The sequence below is a fragment of the Macrobrachium nipponense genome, chromosome 3 (assembly GCF_015104395.2).
Source record: "Macrobrachium nipponense isolate FS-2020 chromosome 3, ASM1510439v2, whole genome shotgun sequence".
Lineage (NCBI taxonomy): Eukaryota > Metazoa > Arthropoda > Malacostraca > Decapoda > Palaemonidae > Macrobrachium > Macrobrachium nipponense.
Window position 1 is genome coordinate 13,691,104 of NC_087202.1, and position 15,115 is coordinate 13,706,218.

Below are 15,115 nucleotides of genomic sequence, written 5' to 3' on the forward strand. Positions count from 1 at the left end.
AAAGTCCACTCCAGAGGTAACACTTGCTGTTGACGACTTAACTCGTCCGCCAGGACGTTCATCTTTCCCGGAACAAATCTCGGGACTAGCTGAACCTTCGCTTCGTTTGACCACAGGAGGAGATCCTTGGCTACTTCGTACAGAGAGAAAGACTGAGTCCCCCCCTGTTTCCGCACGTACGAGAGAGCCGTGGAGTTGTCGGAATGCACTGCCACTACTCGACCTTCTACTAAAAGCTCCGAAAACTGTCTGAGCCCCAAGAAAATTGCTAACAGTCCTTTTACATTTATGTGGAACTTCTTCTCCTTCTCCGACCAAGCTCCTGAAGTCCGTTGATTTCCCAGTAGGGCTCCCCAACCTGTGTCCGATGCGTCGGAAAAGAACTGTAGGTTCGGGAGTGGGTCGTAAATCTAACCCTTCTTCCAACCTTGCTCGAGAGAGCCACCACCTTAGGTCCTCTTTTATTTGATCTGTGACAGGAAAGGTAATCAGTCTGGTTGTGTCCTTCCTGCACCAAGAGGCTCTCAGGAAAAACTGCAGAGGTCTCATGTGCAGTCTCCCACTTCACAAATTTCCTGACGTCATTTGCCCAGGGTCATGCCATGATTGGCAGAACTTACCTTTTTGTCCAAGAACTCCTGAACGTCTCCAGACAGCCTGAACCCTCTTCGGGGACAGAAAAGCCCGAAAAAAACTTGAGCATTCAGAATCATCCCCAAATAAAGGATGCTCTGAGATGGAACCAACTGGGACTTCTGTTGTTGACCAGAATTCCCTAACTTTCTGGCAAGATCCAGAGTTGTTCCAAGGTCCTTCATGCACCGACTCTCTGATTCCGACCGGAGAAGCCAAATCGTCCAGATAGAGGGAGATTCTACTCCTAATATGTGCAGCCAGCTTCCTATCGGGGATAGAACCCTGGTGAAAACTTGAGGAGGAGCGGTCGCTAGTCCAAAGCAAAGCGCCCGAAACTGAAACACCTTGCTTCGAACGATGACCCTCAGGTACTTCCGAGATTCGCGATGTATCGGAATGTGAAAATAAGCGTCTTGCATGTCCAGAGAGACCATCCAATCCCCCTGTCTGATGGACTCCAGAACCGACCGAGTGGTCTCCATATGAAATTTTGTTTTCTGGACATGCAAGTTCAGGGCGCTCACATCCAAAACCGGCCTCCAGCCCCCTGATGACTTGGGAACTACAAAAAGGCGATTGTAAAAGCCTGGAGGAAAATCCCCTTCTATCTGTTCTATCGCCTTCTTTGAGAACAAGCGCTTCCACTTCTGCGGCTAGCGCCAGAAATTTGTCTGAGCCCGGAGAGTATGCCTGGAATGAATTTGCACAGGTGAGAGCGAGGGAGGTGAAACGAGAGGAATACGATAGCCAAACTTGAGTACTTGCACTACCCAGGCTTCTGCTCCTCTGTTTCCCATTCCTCCCAAAACAGAGCCAGCCTGGCTCCCACTGGTGCATGAAGAACCGAGCTTTCATTTGGAAGGTTTGTTAACCTGGCTGAGGCCTTAGACTGAGGTCGCAAATTCGACTTCGGCCGAAAGAAGCGCTTGGGTTTTCTCCCTCGAAAAGGCACTTGGGCCAGAGGAGAAACCAAAGGAACAGTCTCCACAGGAGCTTTTAGGTCTCTTAGTAGACTGTGCCAGTTAAATCCGAAGTAGATTTCTTATCTAGCGCAGACGAATTGACAACACACATCGTCTGGAAAGAGGTTATCTTTCACAAAAGGAGCGAACAAGAGAGCAGACTTCTGTTGGGAAGTAACCCTTTTAGAAGCAAAGGAGCACCAAAGTTGCCTTTTCTTAAGGGTACCAAAGGCGATGAGCGAAGCTAACTCATCAACATCCATCCCTAATGGATTTGTCCGCACAGGACAGAACACCAATCCAATCCTCCGCTAACTCCTGAGAAAGAGAAGGACAGTCTTCGATCTTGGCCGCTAAAGCGCCAATAGTCCAATCAAGGAAGCTAAAGACTTCCAAAAGTTTAAATTGATTCTTTACAACGTGGTCCAACTCCGGCGCTGTAAAGAAAACTTTCGCTGCGGCGAAAGCAGATCTTCTAGAGGAGTCGATTAAACTGGAGAAGTCTCCCTGGGAGAGCAGAACTCCAGAAAGGAGCTTCCCCAGTTACATAAAACCTATACCTCTTACGAAGCAACTTAGAGGGAGGGTAAGCAAAAAGAGCCTTCCCCAAGTCTCTTTTCATAGACATCCATTTCTCAGTCTCTTTCAACGAATGTCTAACCGCTTTAGATTAAGAACAAGTTTTTGGGAGGAGAGGGTCTGAAAGTTTTCCTCCTCATCAAAAAAGTCGAAGTTGGAGAGCGCGGAGCCGCTTTCTCAAAATAATCTGGATAAGATACCAGAAGAAATCTAAGGAGACGTAAATAACACGAGAGGTGATGTGAATCCTCCTCCTCTACTTCTTCTTCATTCTCCGATACCGCCGAAGAAGTAGACGGAACTACAACCTGATCTGAAGGTTTCGAACCACCCTTGGACTCATTCATCCAGTTGGTTAACATCTCTAACTGCTTGCGCAAAGGCGCCAAGAGACGAATCAAAAACAGTTAACGTAGGCTTGGAAGAGCCTAAATGTTCAGCAGGAGGCGGAAAAACTACTTGCGCCTCGCTCGGAGGCGCCGAGAATTCGAAGGCGAAACAGGCGCATCAGGCGTAACAGACGAAAAAGCGCCTAAAGAAACACCCTTAGAACTGCTAGCTACAGCGCTAAAACCACAATCTCTACTAGTAGATGGAGCCGAAAAAGGCACAGATTGAGGCGACGAACGAGCCGCTAACGGCCGCGGCGCAACCCTACTCTCAGGCTCCTTATACCGCTTGACTGGAGGAGGCGAAGAATCGGCGCCTGAACGCCTCTTTAAGGGACGCGAAACGGGCGAATCTCGCCAAGAGCGCCGCGCGACCGGAGACGAATCGCTTGAATCATTCGAAAGGCGTCTGACCGCAACACCTTTCCAACGCTTAACCGAGCCCTGTTGAGGCGCAACAGGCTCAACAAGAGAGGCGCCTGTCTGTGGGCAAATCCCGATCGACTCCCTTGGACTTCCGGTATGTCTTCTCCCCGGTGCGGGGGAGCTGGACAGTGACCTTTGTCTAGAGAAGACGTGTCAGGACAGACAGACGCACCCTCAACTACACTCTTACCTGAAGCCGCTTTCTCCAAAAACGTCTTAACTGAATTACCAAGTTGCAAAACCGTATTCGCTAGTACCGAAAATTTCTGATCTAACCTCGATTCCAGACTGGCAATGGTGTCGGAAGAAACTACACGGGAAGCCGGAGAAGTGGGATTAGTAGGAGGAATAGGAGGTGTAGTTAAAGGAGACATAACAATTTGAGGAGAAACAGAAGGAACAGATGCATCGCAAGACGAAGCAGAGCTAAGTCTACTTTCCCTAAGCGCTGCTTTTCTAATTCTGTCTTTAGCTAATTTCTCCGAGTATGAACTAAAAAACTTCCATTGAGAATCAGTCCAATCACTACACTCGTTACATGTTCGATCTGCTGAACAAACCTGTCCCCTACACTTAACACATTTAGTGTGAGAATCATACTCTAACTTGGATAATCTAGTTTTACATCCTGAGATGCAAAACCTAACTCCCGACGGACTAGAATCCGACATGGCAACGCCTAAATAAAAAGCAAAATAATAACAACGCCAAAAAAGAGTACTTCACCAATTCCGAAGATCAAATCCACAAGAAAAAAAAAAAGCGAAGCAAAGTCATCCAACCGCACCGACCACCGATGTTCACCGGACGCCGGCAGGAAAAGAATTGGATTCACCTGGGCAGTTGTACCTGGTTCTCCCGCGAGTGGAGGGAGATGACGTCATCACCACCAGTGTTGGCGACGCCGACGCGCTAAATTTGAATTTAGTATCCTGCCGCTCGTGGAAATCACGGCTCTATAATTGTTCGGTAAGACACTACAATAAAACACAAAATTAATGAGGAGGACAGACTTGTATGAAAGCCCACAAAATTAATGAAAAGATTGAACACACTAAATTTCATTCAGCCTTCGGCAGAAACCCTGATGTACCCTATGCTAAAATTGATACTGCCTATGCTACACATGACGCTCTTCCCCATGCACAGTACTCTTTTCCATACACCAGAGCCATACTGAATATAGTGTAAGGTCACCGACTTTAAATCACATGGGATTTCTCCATGATGTTAAAACACTAATACTCTAACATCAGTTCTATATGAGAATTATTAGCAATATATCAGATCCAGGGATAAATCATAAGGATCTGGATATCCATAACATTTGTTCCTGTATGTCCTGGTTTCAATAAATAGTAGCCATTACTTAAGAGGCTAAAGTATGTGTAGGAATCATTATTCTGCAGGTAAGCCTCTGGATTCAAGTCTTGCTGTTCAGCCTCCTGTAACTGGGACCTGTAAAATTGAAAATAATCTCCTGTATTAAAATAAACAACTTTGTGGAGTCTATTTAATATATGATAAATTTGAATATATTATACTGTAACTCAGCCTTCTATTTGTATTCTGCAGTACACCTTTCTTAACCAGACAAAGGAATCTGCATGACAAAGAACTTCAAAATGGATAAACTCCCATAATTCCATGAATACTAATAATGGTTACCTTTGTCACTCTACAGAAATCATAAATATAAAAGTATACCTGAACCCTGGAGATATAGAGCTCCAATAGGTGATAGCACCTGCTGCATCTGTTGGGCCATCAATACCATCTGTGCCACCAGAAAGAAACAACACTTCTCCAGAAAATGCGGACTCTTCCATCACCTGAAATACAATCAGAATATGTACTGTATATCAATCATTTACCTTATCAATATCAAACAAACAAATTAATTCCATTTTAATTGCTAAACCACCTTTTACATTCAACTAGTATCTTTCACTGACCATTCGACAAAGTAGTTCCTCAGAATATATACATTAAGCATTTAAAGTACAGCAATTTATACTTTCAAAAGTACATGTACTATAAACCAGTCTTTTATAAAGGAATGTACTTCAGCACAAGCTGGGAGAGAGTTGTTGAACTAATGGTTGAAGGGGGTGAGTGGGGAAATACCTCTCACTCACCTACCATCTCCAGGCACTTGTTTCTTTGGCATCATGGACAAGTGTTGAGCAGGGAACAAAGCTATGGTTTGTATACCAATAAAAAACAGAGAATATGAACATTTGTACTTTTCCTAATGCAAAAACCTGAAGTTCTTTACTTAGGGATTTAGCTTGTGAATGAGAGCTGGAATGGCCATTCAAACTTACTGACAAGGTAGTAAACTACCGACAGGCACAGGGAAGCCCCACCCATTCCAGGCTCTGAAAATTCTGTGGCACCCCTCCTGTAGGGGAAGGCGCATCAAAACCCCCCCAATGATTGTTCCACAACTGGGCATATACTCGTAATCCATTTGGTTCTATGACATCTATATACTGATAGGAGTACTACATACTTCCTTTGTAAGAAATCTTGGGAGATATCATGAAAGCTTCCTATCCTAGCCCTGATGGTTTTCCAGCTCCTTTCTCATGGGAACTCCAAAGAAAAAGGGGAAAAGAGGAGAATGGTCACTGGCAGTGAACGGTTGTCAAACCAAGTTGAAAATAGCAAACCCAAGGGTCATGGAAAGCATACTCACCTGCTAAATCATGGGTCAGGGCTATCTATGATCATGCCAAATCCTTCACAGAAGAAGAAAGTTCTACAGGAAAGAAAGGAGGGAAGGGAAATCACCTCTTACAAAGTCTAGGTGCCAGGACCACAGAAGTCCTGTCAATTTCTTGCACCCCTGCAAGCCAGGATCCTGACCATTAGTATGGATACCCTGGCTAGCTGGGCCTGACCAGCACCTCTGGATTCCAGGGAACCTTGGGTAGTGGTTGCATCTGTGCATGGAGCATGGGTGGTGGCAGGGGGTCCCGGACCGGTTGACTAAGAGCTTTCAATGAACCAGTCAACCTGGGTAGCAGTTGAACCCATGCATTGTGCACAGGTTGTGGCAAACAAAGAACCCCTCTGCTAATTGATGATGTAGGAAACATTCTGTCCTTACACCCTGACCTCAGCAACTGAGCTATTTGCCTGCCAGAACATTCCACCAGCTTGGAAGAGATTGTCCCTCAGTGCTTGTTGACATATGCCACTATGGTTGTGTTATTGCCATCAGCATTACCAAAGAACATAGTATAATAGTATAGAATTTAGGCCAAAGGTCAAGCGTTGGGACCTATGAGACCATTCAGTGCTGAAATTGAAATTGACAGTAAAAGGTCTGAAAGGTTTAACAGGAAGAAAACCTCACAGTTGCACTATGAATCAATTGTTAGGAGAAGGTGGAAAGGAAGATGGAAGAAAGAGAATGCGAACACAGGTACAGTAAAGGGTATGAAAGTGGTTACAGCTATGGGCCAAAGGGACTCTGCAAAGAACCTTAAGTAATGCCTACAGTGCAGAGCATGAGGTGCGCTGATGGAAGTACCCCTTGCAGGGATCAGCAATAACAAGCAGACTGTCATGTATGTCGCATTTTTAAGTGCACGATATGTTATGTAATGCTACAATGCAAGATATCTTATGTAACTAACAGTGAAATTTTTGTATGTAGTGAATGTGTTGTTCATTGGTATTTCCCAGTATATTGTACTAATGTATAAGTACTGCAATGTTGTTCTCAAGTTATGTAGCACTACATGAACTACCTCACAGACTATGATTCTGTAAGTCCTACATCATGTAGTAGGATATGATTCCTTATTGTAGGCTTAGCTTTGATGCCGATATATTTTCTACTGTATCATTTATACGCTTGAACTTAGTATCTCTCTCTCTCTGTCTCTCGCTATGATGTACTCAACCCAATTAACACCCCCAAAAAATTACATTTTTATTATTCTACATCCAGGATCTTCAACAACCAGAATGGAATAGTCAGGAGGTACCAACAACGATGTTGTGGTCACCGGCGACAGAGAAAATCTGATAGAAAATGGGAATGGTTCCTATTCCTGCCACTCAGCGGCAGGGCGGTAGATCACCTGACCTACCTGTAGCGTGTGCCGCGAAATTCGAATTTCTGTCGGGGACGACGGAGTCTATAGCTAAGTATATATCTGCCAGGGAAGTTGAATGTATAACAATTACATTTTTATTATTCTACATCCAGGATCTTCAACAACCAGAATGGAATAGACACTAACAACCAATCCACAGGTAAAATTAGTAGTAACAATTGGAAGGCAGTGACACATAGCTGCCATAAATACTATAGCAATAGGCTGCACAGGCTCGACCACAAGTTTTCCTGGAGAAACATGAGAAGCTGCAAGCAGTCCTCATGGCAAACTAGGTTGGAAGTGGTATGGAATACACTCAATGCGGCCCATGACAGCCTGGCCAGAAGCTAGACGACCACCACTAGGTGCTTGAGAGATACCATTCCCTACTGACTAGAAAGCGCTTTTGGTTTGAAGTCCTACAGAACTTCATAGGCATTCTATGGACAATGACTGCTTACCTGGAACATCAGTTATTAGCAGGAATGGTGAATGGCAAACAGGGTGCTTAGGTTTGGGCTTTACTTGTGTAGACACCAGCCAGAGTACCGGAACCATCATCTGATCAAAGGAAGCAGTTGGTATCCTTCCTACTGTGAGTAGGCCCCAGACTGAGAGGGAGTAGTACTCGCAGAAGGCAAGGGATAAGTACAGAAGGGAAAGGGAGGTAGGAAATGGTTAGATTTGGTAATATCAACCTGGTGAGCTTCCCATCAATAAAGTCAACAAATGCTTCCTAACCTTCCTCCAATTTTCTACCATACTTCTTCCACAGAAAGAAAACCAACCAGCACACTACCTGCAGAGAAAAATATGCTGCATGATCTCCCCCTTGCAAAAGGAACAATAATTATAAAGGGTAATAAAGACATGGACATGAAGCACCCTTGTGCAACATCTGTCTTGTTTTCTCTCCACAGAAAAAAAAAATAGTGAACACAAAATAAATAAAAATACTCATCATCCAAAACAAGCAGTTCAACAACAGTAGAGAGTGTGGTGAATGTCCACTCTGCAAGACAGCCAAAGACTTTGTTACGAAGTCAAATGACCATCTCCCAACTCATGCTGAAGGATGCTATTATGTAAGAGCAACGGTTTGTATTTCCATATGTACAAAAAAAAATTAAATTAAAGAAATTTGATCAAATATCACACTGTACTCTACATTTAGCTGACATCAGATATATGAGGCTCCTTGAACAGTTATTAAGTGTCAAGTGTCCTAATGAGAAGTGTTCAAGAGTAATTTTCAATGTGTTAAAACTAACAAGAAGAATGAGGAAGATACAGATTGGCCCTAAACCTGAGGGAAGCAACCGATCCACTTCCTAAAAGCGATAGGTTACAGAACTCAAAAAAACAAAAGCCAGAAAAAAATTTTACAGCTTGGAGGTAAAAGGAAAGTGTAACTTAGCACTCCAAGTCCCATGATCACTCTAAAATAAGCAAAGAATGTCTGTATTGGCAGCTGAAATCTACCTAAACACTGGGTTCTATTATAATTTGAAAAAACTGAGTCATCATGCCTTCTCTCCAGAAAAATTTCCACTGGTAACAATGTCCTTCTCAAACGTTGTGTGTCCTACATTGATTTCCTCATAAACTGCTCAATAAACAAATAGTACGTATAAGTATATTTTGCAGATGGTCACTATACAATGAAGAATTCAAGTTGAGAAGAATTTGAAATAAGGAAGCATTACTACTACCCATCACTCGCAGACAAATGGCAATTCCACATTTTTCATCCATGGTAAATACCAGGCACTCATTTATAAATCTCAAACAAATGTATCCAATTTCAATAAAATAACATACACTTAGAACATGCAATTAAATTCCTTACTCCACCCTTTGTAAATGCATATACATACTGTATTGTAAGAATCATTACTTACCTTTTCCATATGAATACTGTAAGACAGCACCATCTCTTGGTTTCTTCCTCCGAGTCCTGTTCCTTTGACATGAACTGTTGTTTCACCACCAAAGATCAAACAAATAGGGCATTGATCTTTGGATACTTTTTCCAGTAAATCTATAAATCTAACTCTCTCTCTGCTCCCAATGCACAAGTCAGTAAATAGTGTTTCTCTCAACATGTCAGTATCACCACTACCACACAATATACTTGTTATTACTGCCACAAACTCTGACATTTTTTTGCCAATATCAGAAGCTTCGCCCTGAAGACACGACGAAAGAATCATTGAGCAGTCAGTGCCTCTGGCTTTTTGCAAAAATGAAGTAGCAACAGCAGTTAGTGCTGCCTCATTACTACCAACCAAAACATTGGTAACATGAGGAAGCTCTTGACTGAAAGCAGCAGCATTCTCCAAAACAGCTTTTGTGTGATAGGGAATTGACACACTGTACTTACTGAGAATATTCAAAGCAGCTCCAACTGAATCTCTATTCACAACGGTTGGTCCACTTGCTATCATATCAAGTGGGCTGTTAATAACATCAGACAAAATCAGAGATACAGTCTGCGCTTTTGTCATTGCAGCTAGTTTCCCACCCTTTGTGGCAGACAAAGCTTTTCTAACAGTGTTTAGTTCAATTATGTCAGCTCCTGCTCTGCTAAGTGTTTTCACAATGTCTTGTTTTTCTTCAAGCGTTGTTGGTGCCAAGGGATATGGCAATAAAGCTGAGCCCCCACCCGATATGAGAACAATTAGCAGGTCTTTCTCACTAAGGGATTGCACCAAAGAACAAATTTTTCTGGCTGATGTAAAGGCACTTTCATCTGGAATATTGTTTTTAGCACCTTCCAAAATTTCAATGACTGAGTCACTGGTTGGTAATAAACGAGATCTACCAGAAAAGGTATCCTGTATCCCAAAAGGCACACTTAAGATTCCTCCCTTTAAATGTGAGGACGAGTCTGAATCTTTCAGTAAATCCTCCAGTGGACGAACCATTCCAATTACAGCTTTACCAAATCCCACAATGTACACATTGTGATGAAGCTCATGCTTTTTGTTGTTAACCACCAATGTTCCATTTTCTCTTCTCACAAACTTTTTTATCAACTCCCAAGGTTGCACAGAATTTATTCCTTCTGAAAATGCTGTTCTTATTCTTGCAAAACCCTCACACAAGTTAGTCCCCAAAAGTTTAGCAGCCATGGTCACTTCACTAAACTACTTGCTAACTGTTAACTGTTACAAAGAAAAAAAAAAAAAGTTCATATTAGTAAAATTTCTTTAATAGTAAAGAGAGAATACAATGTTATACACTCTTTTCACAATATTAAAAGTTGAAAAACCATCATGCAAAACATTTGTAAAAGTCCCTACCTTTATTTAAAAGCACTGATTATTTGATTAAGAAAATATACAGTGATACATACAACTTGTACGGTAAAAATACTTAACAGGAAATATTAAAAAAGGACAAAAATATTTTTGTTTCATAGACTATAAATTTTCATTAAAAAATTTATCGCTTGGATACTACTTACCTACTGTTAAAGATAGCTTCTATCACCTCGCCAATTGGCACAAAGATATAAGCTACCTTTAACCATAGGTAAAATAAACAAATTTTTTTAGATCTTCTTAAACTTAACAATCATCAAAGACCCCTCTAAGGTGCTCAATATAAATAGAAAAATGAATGAAGAACAGCTGATAATGTTTAAGAATAGCTATCCAATTCAACTATTGAACAATCTCACTTCAGCATGATAAAGAATTGCTATCAAAATACCACTTTATCATTCTGGAGTAAATGTTATTCCTTCCTAACTTTTACTTAAACCACATGAATTAAGACAAACATGACCCTCCAAGACAAACATGACCCTCCATATGGTTTCATAAGTAGGTTCATAAATTAGGTATACGAGTACTGTTTTACCTTTCCTACCGTTTACAGTCTCTCAGACCTCTGTAATCAACACTCCCAGATTTTCCCACCTTATATCTGATGGATCATTTCTCCTTATGATTCTTATTGATAACAAAGGAATCATGGTATATTTTTTCAAATTATCTCTCTCATCTTGACCACAATTTACTATTGCTATGATGATTCTTAATCATTTTTTTATCCCCTACCCAAAAACACTGGTCTACCATTGTCTACCATTGAGGTCCCTCCAAACTGGTCAGCTATAATGGTATGAAAAACAAATGATTGTGAAAAAAAATTACATCAAGCATAAAACAAGCAGGTGGCAAAAATCTCACGTTTGGCAACAACATAATGAAAACTGAAAACTGTTTACTTACAGGTTGCCCAATAATTAATTTCCCTAATATTTATTCTTGTATCATTTGCAACAAAATTCCTTGCACTGTACATTTGATTTCCATTGGAAATGTACAGTTACCAAGATGTTGGTATGGTGCAGACATCTTAACTTCTCTCCATTTGCATATGGCAGTAGTATATTTATCACAGAGAATATCTAAATGTACGTACTGTATTTAGCCTAAGTGCCCCATCGAGCTCTTTCTTGTTCATACTTATGACAGATCGACCTGAACTGGCATTTAACAAACAATTATGTTTCTGGATGAGAATTAAAGTGAATCTGATGTCTTTCAGAAATAAGCCAGTTGTAATGTACTGCATGGAAATGCCCATAATCAGTATATACTTTATAATCGACAAGCACGATTACTGAAATACATCCTAACCTAACCTAGTAAACCAAGTCTGACCACACTGATTGCATGCACAGAAGCTATTGAACTCTCCATAATAACATGGCAACATAGCTTAAATAACAAAAGAAAGGCTATAATTTCTGAACCCTAAAAAATAGACTACTTAATAATGGTGCATTAGCAAGGACTTCTGCCGAGAAGAAACATTCCTTAAAAGTGACTGAAAAACTATACATTTGATCTGCACCTAACTACAGTGGACCCGCGTATTCGAGTTCTCGGCATTCGTTGACTCACTCATTCAAGGATTTCTCTCTGGAACATACACCACCTTTATTCATGGGAAATTCACATATTTGTAGTATTTTTCTGTGAGAAATATCCACAAATTCCTGGTCTATTTTATCGATTTCATAAAAAAAAATGCACTTTGTGTGATAAAACTACGTATTAGAAAAACCAGGTATAAACATTGTAAGTGGGGTTTTCTTCAGTTTTAACTAACGAAATAAGCGTCGTTATAAGGGGCTCCAACTAGTATTTGTGTGTTCTAGCTATTCGCAGGGGTCTCTGTTACTCAACCCCCACAAATATGGGGGGACTGCTGTACAAGCTTAATCTAAAATAAGCATATAAAGGCTATCATCTGCCTATTTCCCTCACACTAATGTCAATCAATTCCGTCAAGGCTGCGCAAGGAGGGTTATAGATATAGCCTAGTATTTAAAAATTATCTAGCGCACTCTTCTTCTTCTTCTTTCCTCCAGAAAAATCAAGGGTAGATCTACAGTACTATTCCGCGGCGGCCTAACTATGGCAGTTGTGGTTTTCTATGCAGTTTTACCTCCTGAACAAGAATTTTAAGTAATATTTATTCGGACGACTGTAATTAAACCCTGGGGGCCAGTACTAAACACGGAAAAATACATTGGATGCCCCAATCCCTAGTGGATGTCGTATCCGCGGTTACGTTCCTTGCAGTCCGTGCGGAACTATACTATAGAATTACCAAGTCGCGAGTTTCCTTGAACTACCTAGAGGGCAAACGTCATCGTTTAAGGTTGTTGTGAAGAAAGTGTCCCAGAGTCTATGGGTATGAGTGGCGTGCGGATTTAGCACATGAAATGGAAAGTTTATTGATACAAGTGTATTCGCAAACATCGAGATGGCGTCAATCTTCTACACGCAAGGTGTTTTAAGTAAAAATTTTGAAAGCGTCATGGAGGTAAGTTTGCAATGTGCATGGCTGGACTGTCATTCATTTCTGTTTAATCTTGAATTTGACATTATTTTGTGCTTAGGGAGAAAACTCTTATTTCGAGAGGAAAGTAGAGGTCTCAAGGTGTTGCTTCCACGACCGATGGACTGGTGTCCATCTCCGGTGTCAGGAAGTGTTTAAGTACTTTTTCTGGAGGGTGGGTCAACGAGCGGGCAAGACTGGCCCAGGTAGTCCACTCGTGTATTTCCCCATGTAGGTAATAAGCCGAGCTGCCACAGGTTCAAAACAATCACATGGATCATTCATTTCCAATGAAAGTGATTTCAGAAATCTAGAGATGGTCATAAGAAAGGTTAGGCTTCACGAAGGAATGTTAAAACAAACAAAAGATGGTACTAGCCTACTAGGTAGGTAATACCTACTAGCTATAGGTAGGCCTAGGTAGTAAAGTGATCTCGTAGCCTTCTAGTTACTGGGTATTTCATATCTACTCCAATATATTGCACCAACCTCGTAAATATGTAAATTTACATCACTTAACCGGCATAAGAGACAAGGACGACAGTACGACAACGTCGTACAAGGAAACGTGGGTCGAGGACAGCAATGTTTGTAAACAAAAGCGCGATGCTGCCAGACGTAAGAAGTCATGTCACAGCTTCAAAAAGTTATAAAAAGTTGCAGTTTATAGGCCTGTCAGGCGTTTTCCTTCTCCATAAATATCCATTTGTACAAAAATTCAATTTTTTACATACATTTTTACAGATTTGATAGATGTCCGTCGCTATTCTTTCATGTACCGAGAGTAAATTAAGCCTATTCGGTGGGAATTGTAAAGGTCAGGGTCGTGGGAAAGTTACGGATAGATAAAGCGATTTACCATATTTGCATAATTAATAAAAAGTAACACATACCTACACCATGAGAAATACATACTCACAAATTAACTTTTAGCTTGGCTGAAGAACCAAATGCTTGTTTCCGAGTAAATGTTTGCGAACTTCATAGACCGGCAGCCCGGACCATTGAGTCTTGAGAACGAAAGAGATACCGACTGTAACCCCATGGTATTTAGGAGTAGACTTGTAAACTGTGAAACTGACCGTCTGCCGAAAATATATGGGTTGCTTACGTAACAAGCACCAATAATTGCTTGTTAGATTTTGAGATACCAGATGAAACTAATATATAATATATCTGCAGACTCTACTGGTTACAGAATGACCAGTGACAGACATTTTGGAGGGTGGGTTCCCCCTGACAGACGCACTGAAAAGGGGGGGTTAATTGGATCTAGATCCAACTTAGGAGATACCGAGTAAAATTTACACTACAATAGCGCTGCACATCCTAGAATATTGTGGTGGTTATGACACACATTTTAGTGGGTGGTTACCCCCTGACAGACGCCCCACAATGAGTGGGGAGAGGGAGACAGGATCGATCTGCATCCAACATTGGCGATACCAAGTAAAATTTGTACTATAATTGCACTGCACATCCTAGAATGCTGTAATGGTAATACCAGACCTTTTAATGGGTGTTTACCTCCTCACAGACACCCCACAACGAATGGGGAGGGGGGGGGGAGACAGGAACTGCATCCAACATTGTAGATACCAAGTAAAATTTGTACTACAAGAGCACTTCATATCCTAGAATGCTGTGATGGTAATAACAGACATTTTAGTGGGTAGTTACCCCCTGGCAGACACCCCACAACGGGTGGGGGAGAGGGGAAGGGAAAGGGTAGACAGGATCTGCATCCAACATTGTAGATACCAAGTAAAATTTGTACTACAAGAGCACTTCATATCCTATAGAATGCTATGGTGGTTTGCCCATGACAGACACACCCTAACAGGTGGGCAGGGGGAAGGGCAAGCCCTGATAATTAATGTCTAGACTAGTATAGTAGGCTACTATTGACCCGCATTATACATTATCGTGATATATTTAATAGATATTTTTATCCTTTCTATATCTTTTGTATTTATTTAACACAGAAATTATTTATTTGTTTCATATAAAAAATAAGTCATCTTTAGGCCGCTAATAATTCGGTCATATTATTTTGTCAAGCAAGCAACTGAGTCCAATTATAGTACTCGCTTTAGCTTTGTTTACGAGATGAAAATTAATGTAGCAGTGGCTGGAGGACTGGCAC

The 15,115-nt window shown here is 41.4% G+C and overlaps 1 protein-coding gene across 5 annotated transcripts; it reads right to left on the reverse strand.

Annotated features, from left to right (window-relative positions):
* Positions 1 to 3,233: 3,233 nt before the first annotated feature.
* On the reverse strand, positions 3,234 to 14,067 carry LOC135221626 (glycerate kinase-like). 5 transcript variants are annotated; one of them, XM_064259291.1, is made up of 4 exons: positions 13,889 to 14,067; positions 9,009 to 10,274; positions 4,700 to 4,824; positions 3,234 to 4,450 (listed from the first exon to the last, which is right to left on the reverse strand). In XM_064259291.1, the coding sequence occupies exons 2-4, from the start codon at positions 10,239 to 10,241 to the stop codon at positions 4,276 to 4,278; spliced, it is 1,533 nt and encodes a 510-aa protein (XP_064115361.1). In that variant the 5' UTR covers positions 10,242 to 10,274; positions 13,889 to 14,067; the 3' UTR covers positions 3,234 to 4,275. The 5 variants fall into 5 exon arrangements, with proteins under 5 accessions (XP_064115361.1, XP_064115362.1, XP_064115359.1 ...); XM_064259292.1 differs by having other exon boundaries at positions 13,885 to 14,067; XM_064259289.1 differs by lacking the exon at positions 13,889 to 14,067 and adding an exon at positions 13,459 to 13,560.
* Between the last annotated feature and the right edge of the window lie 1,048 nt (positions 14,068 to 15,115).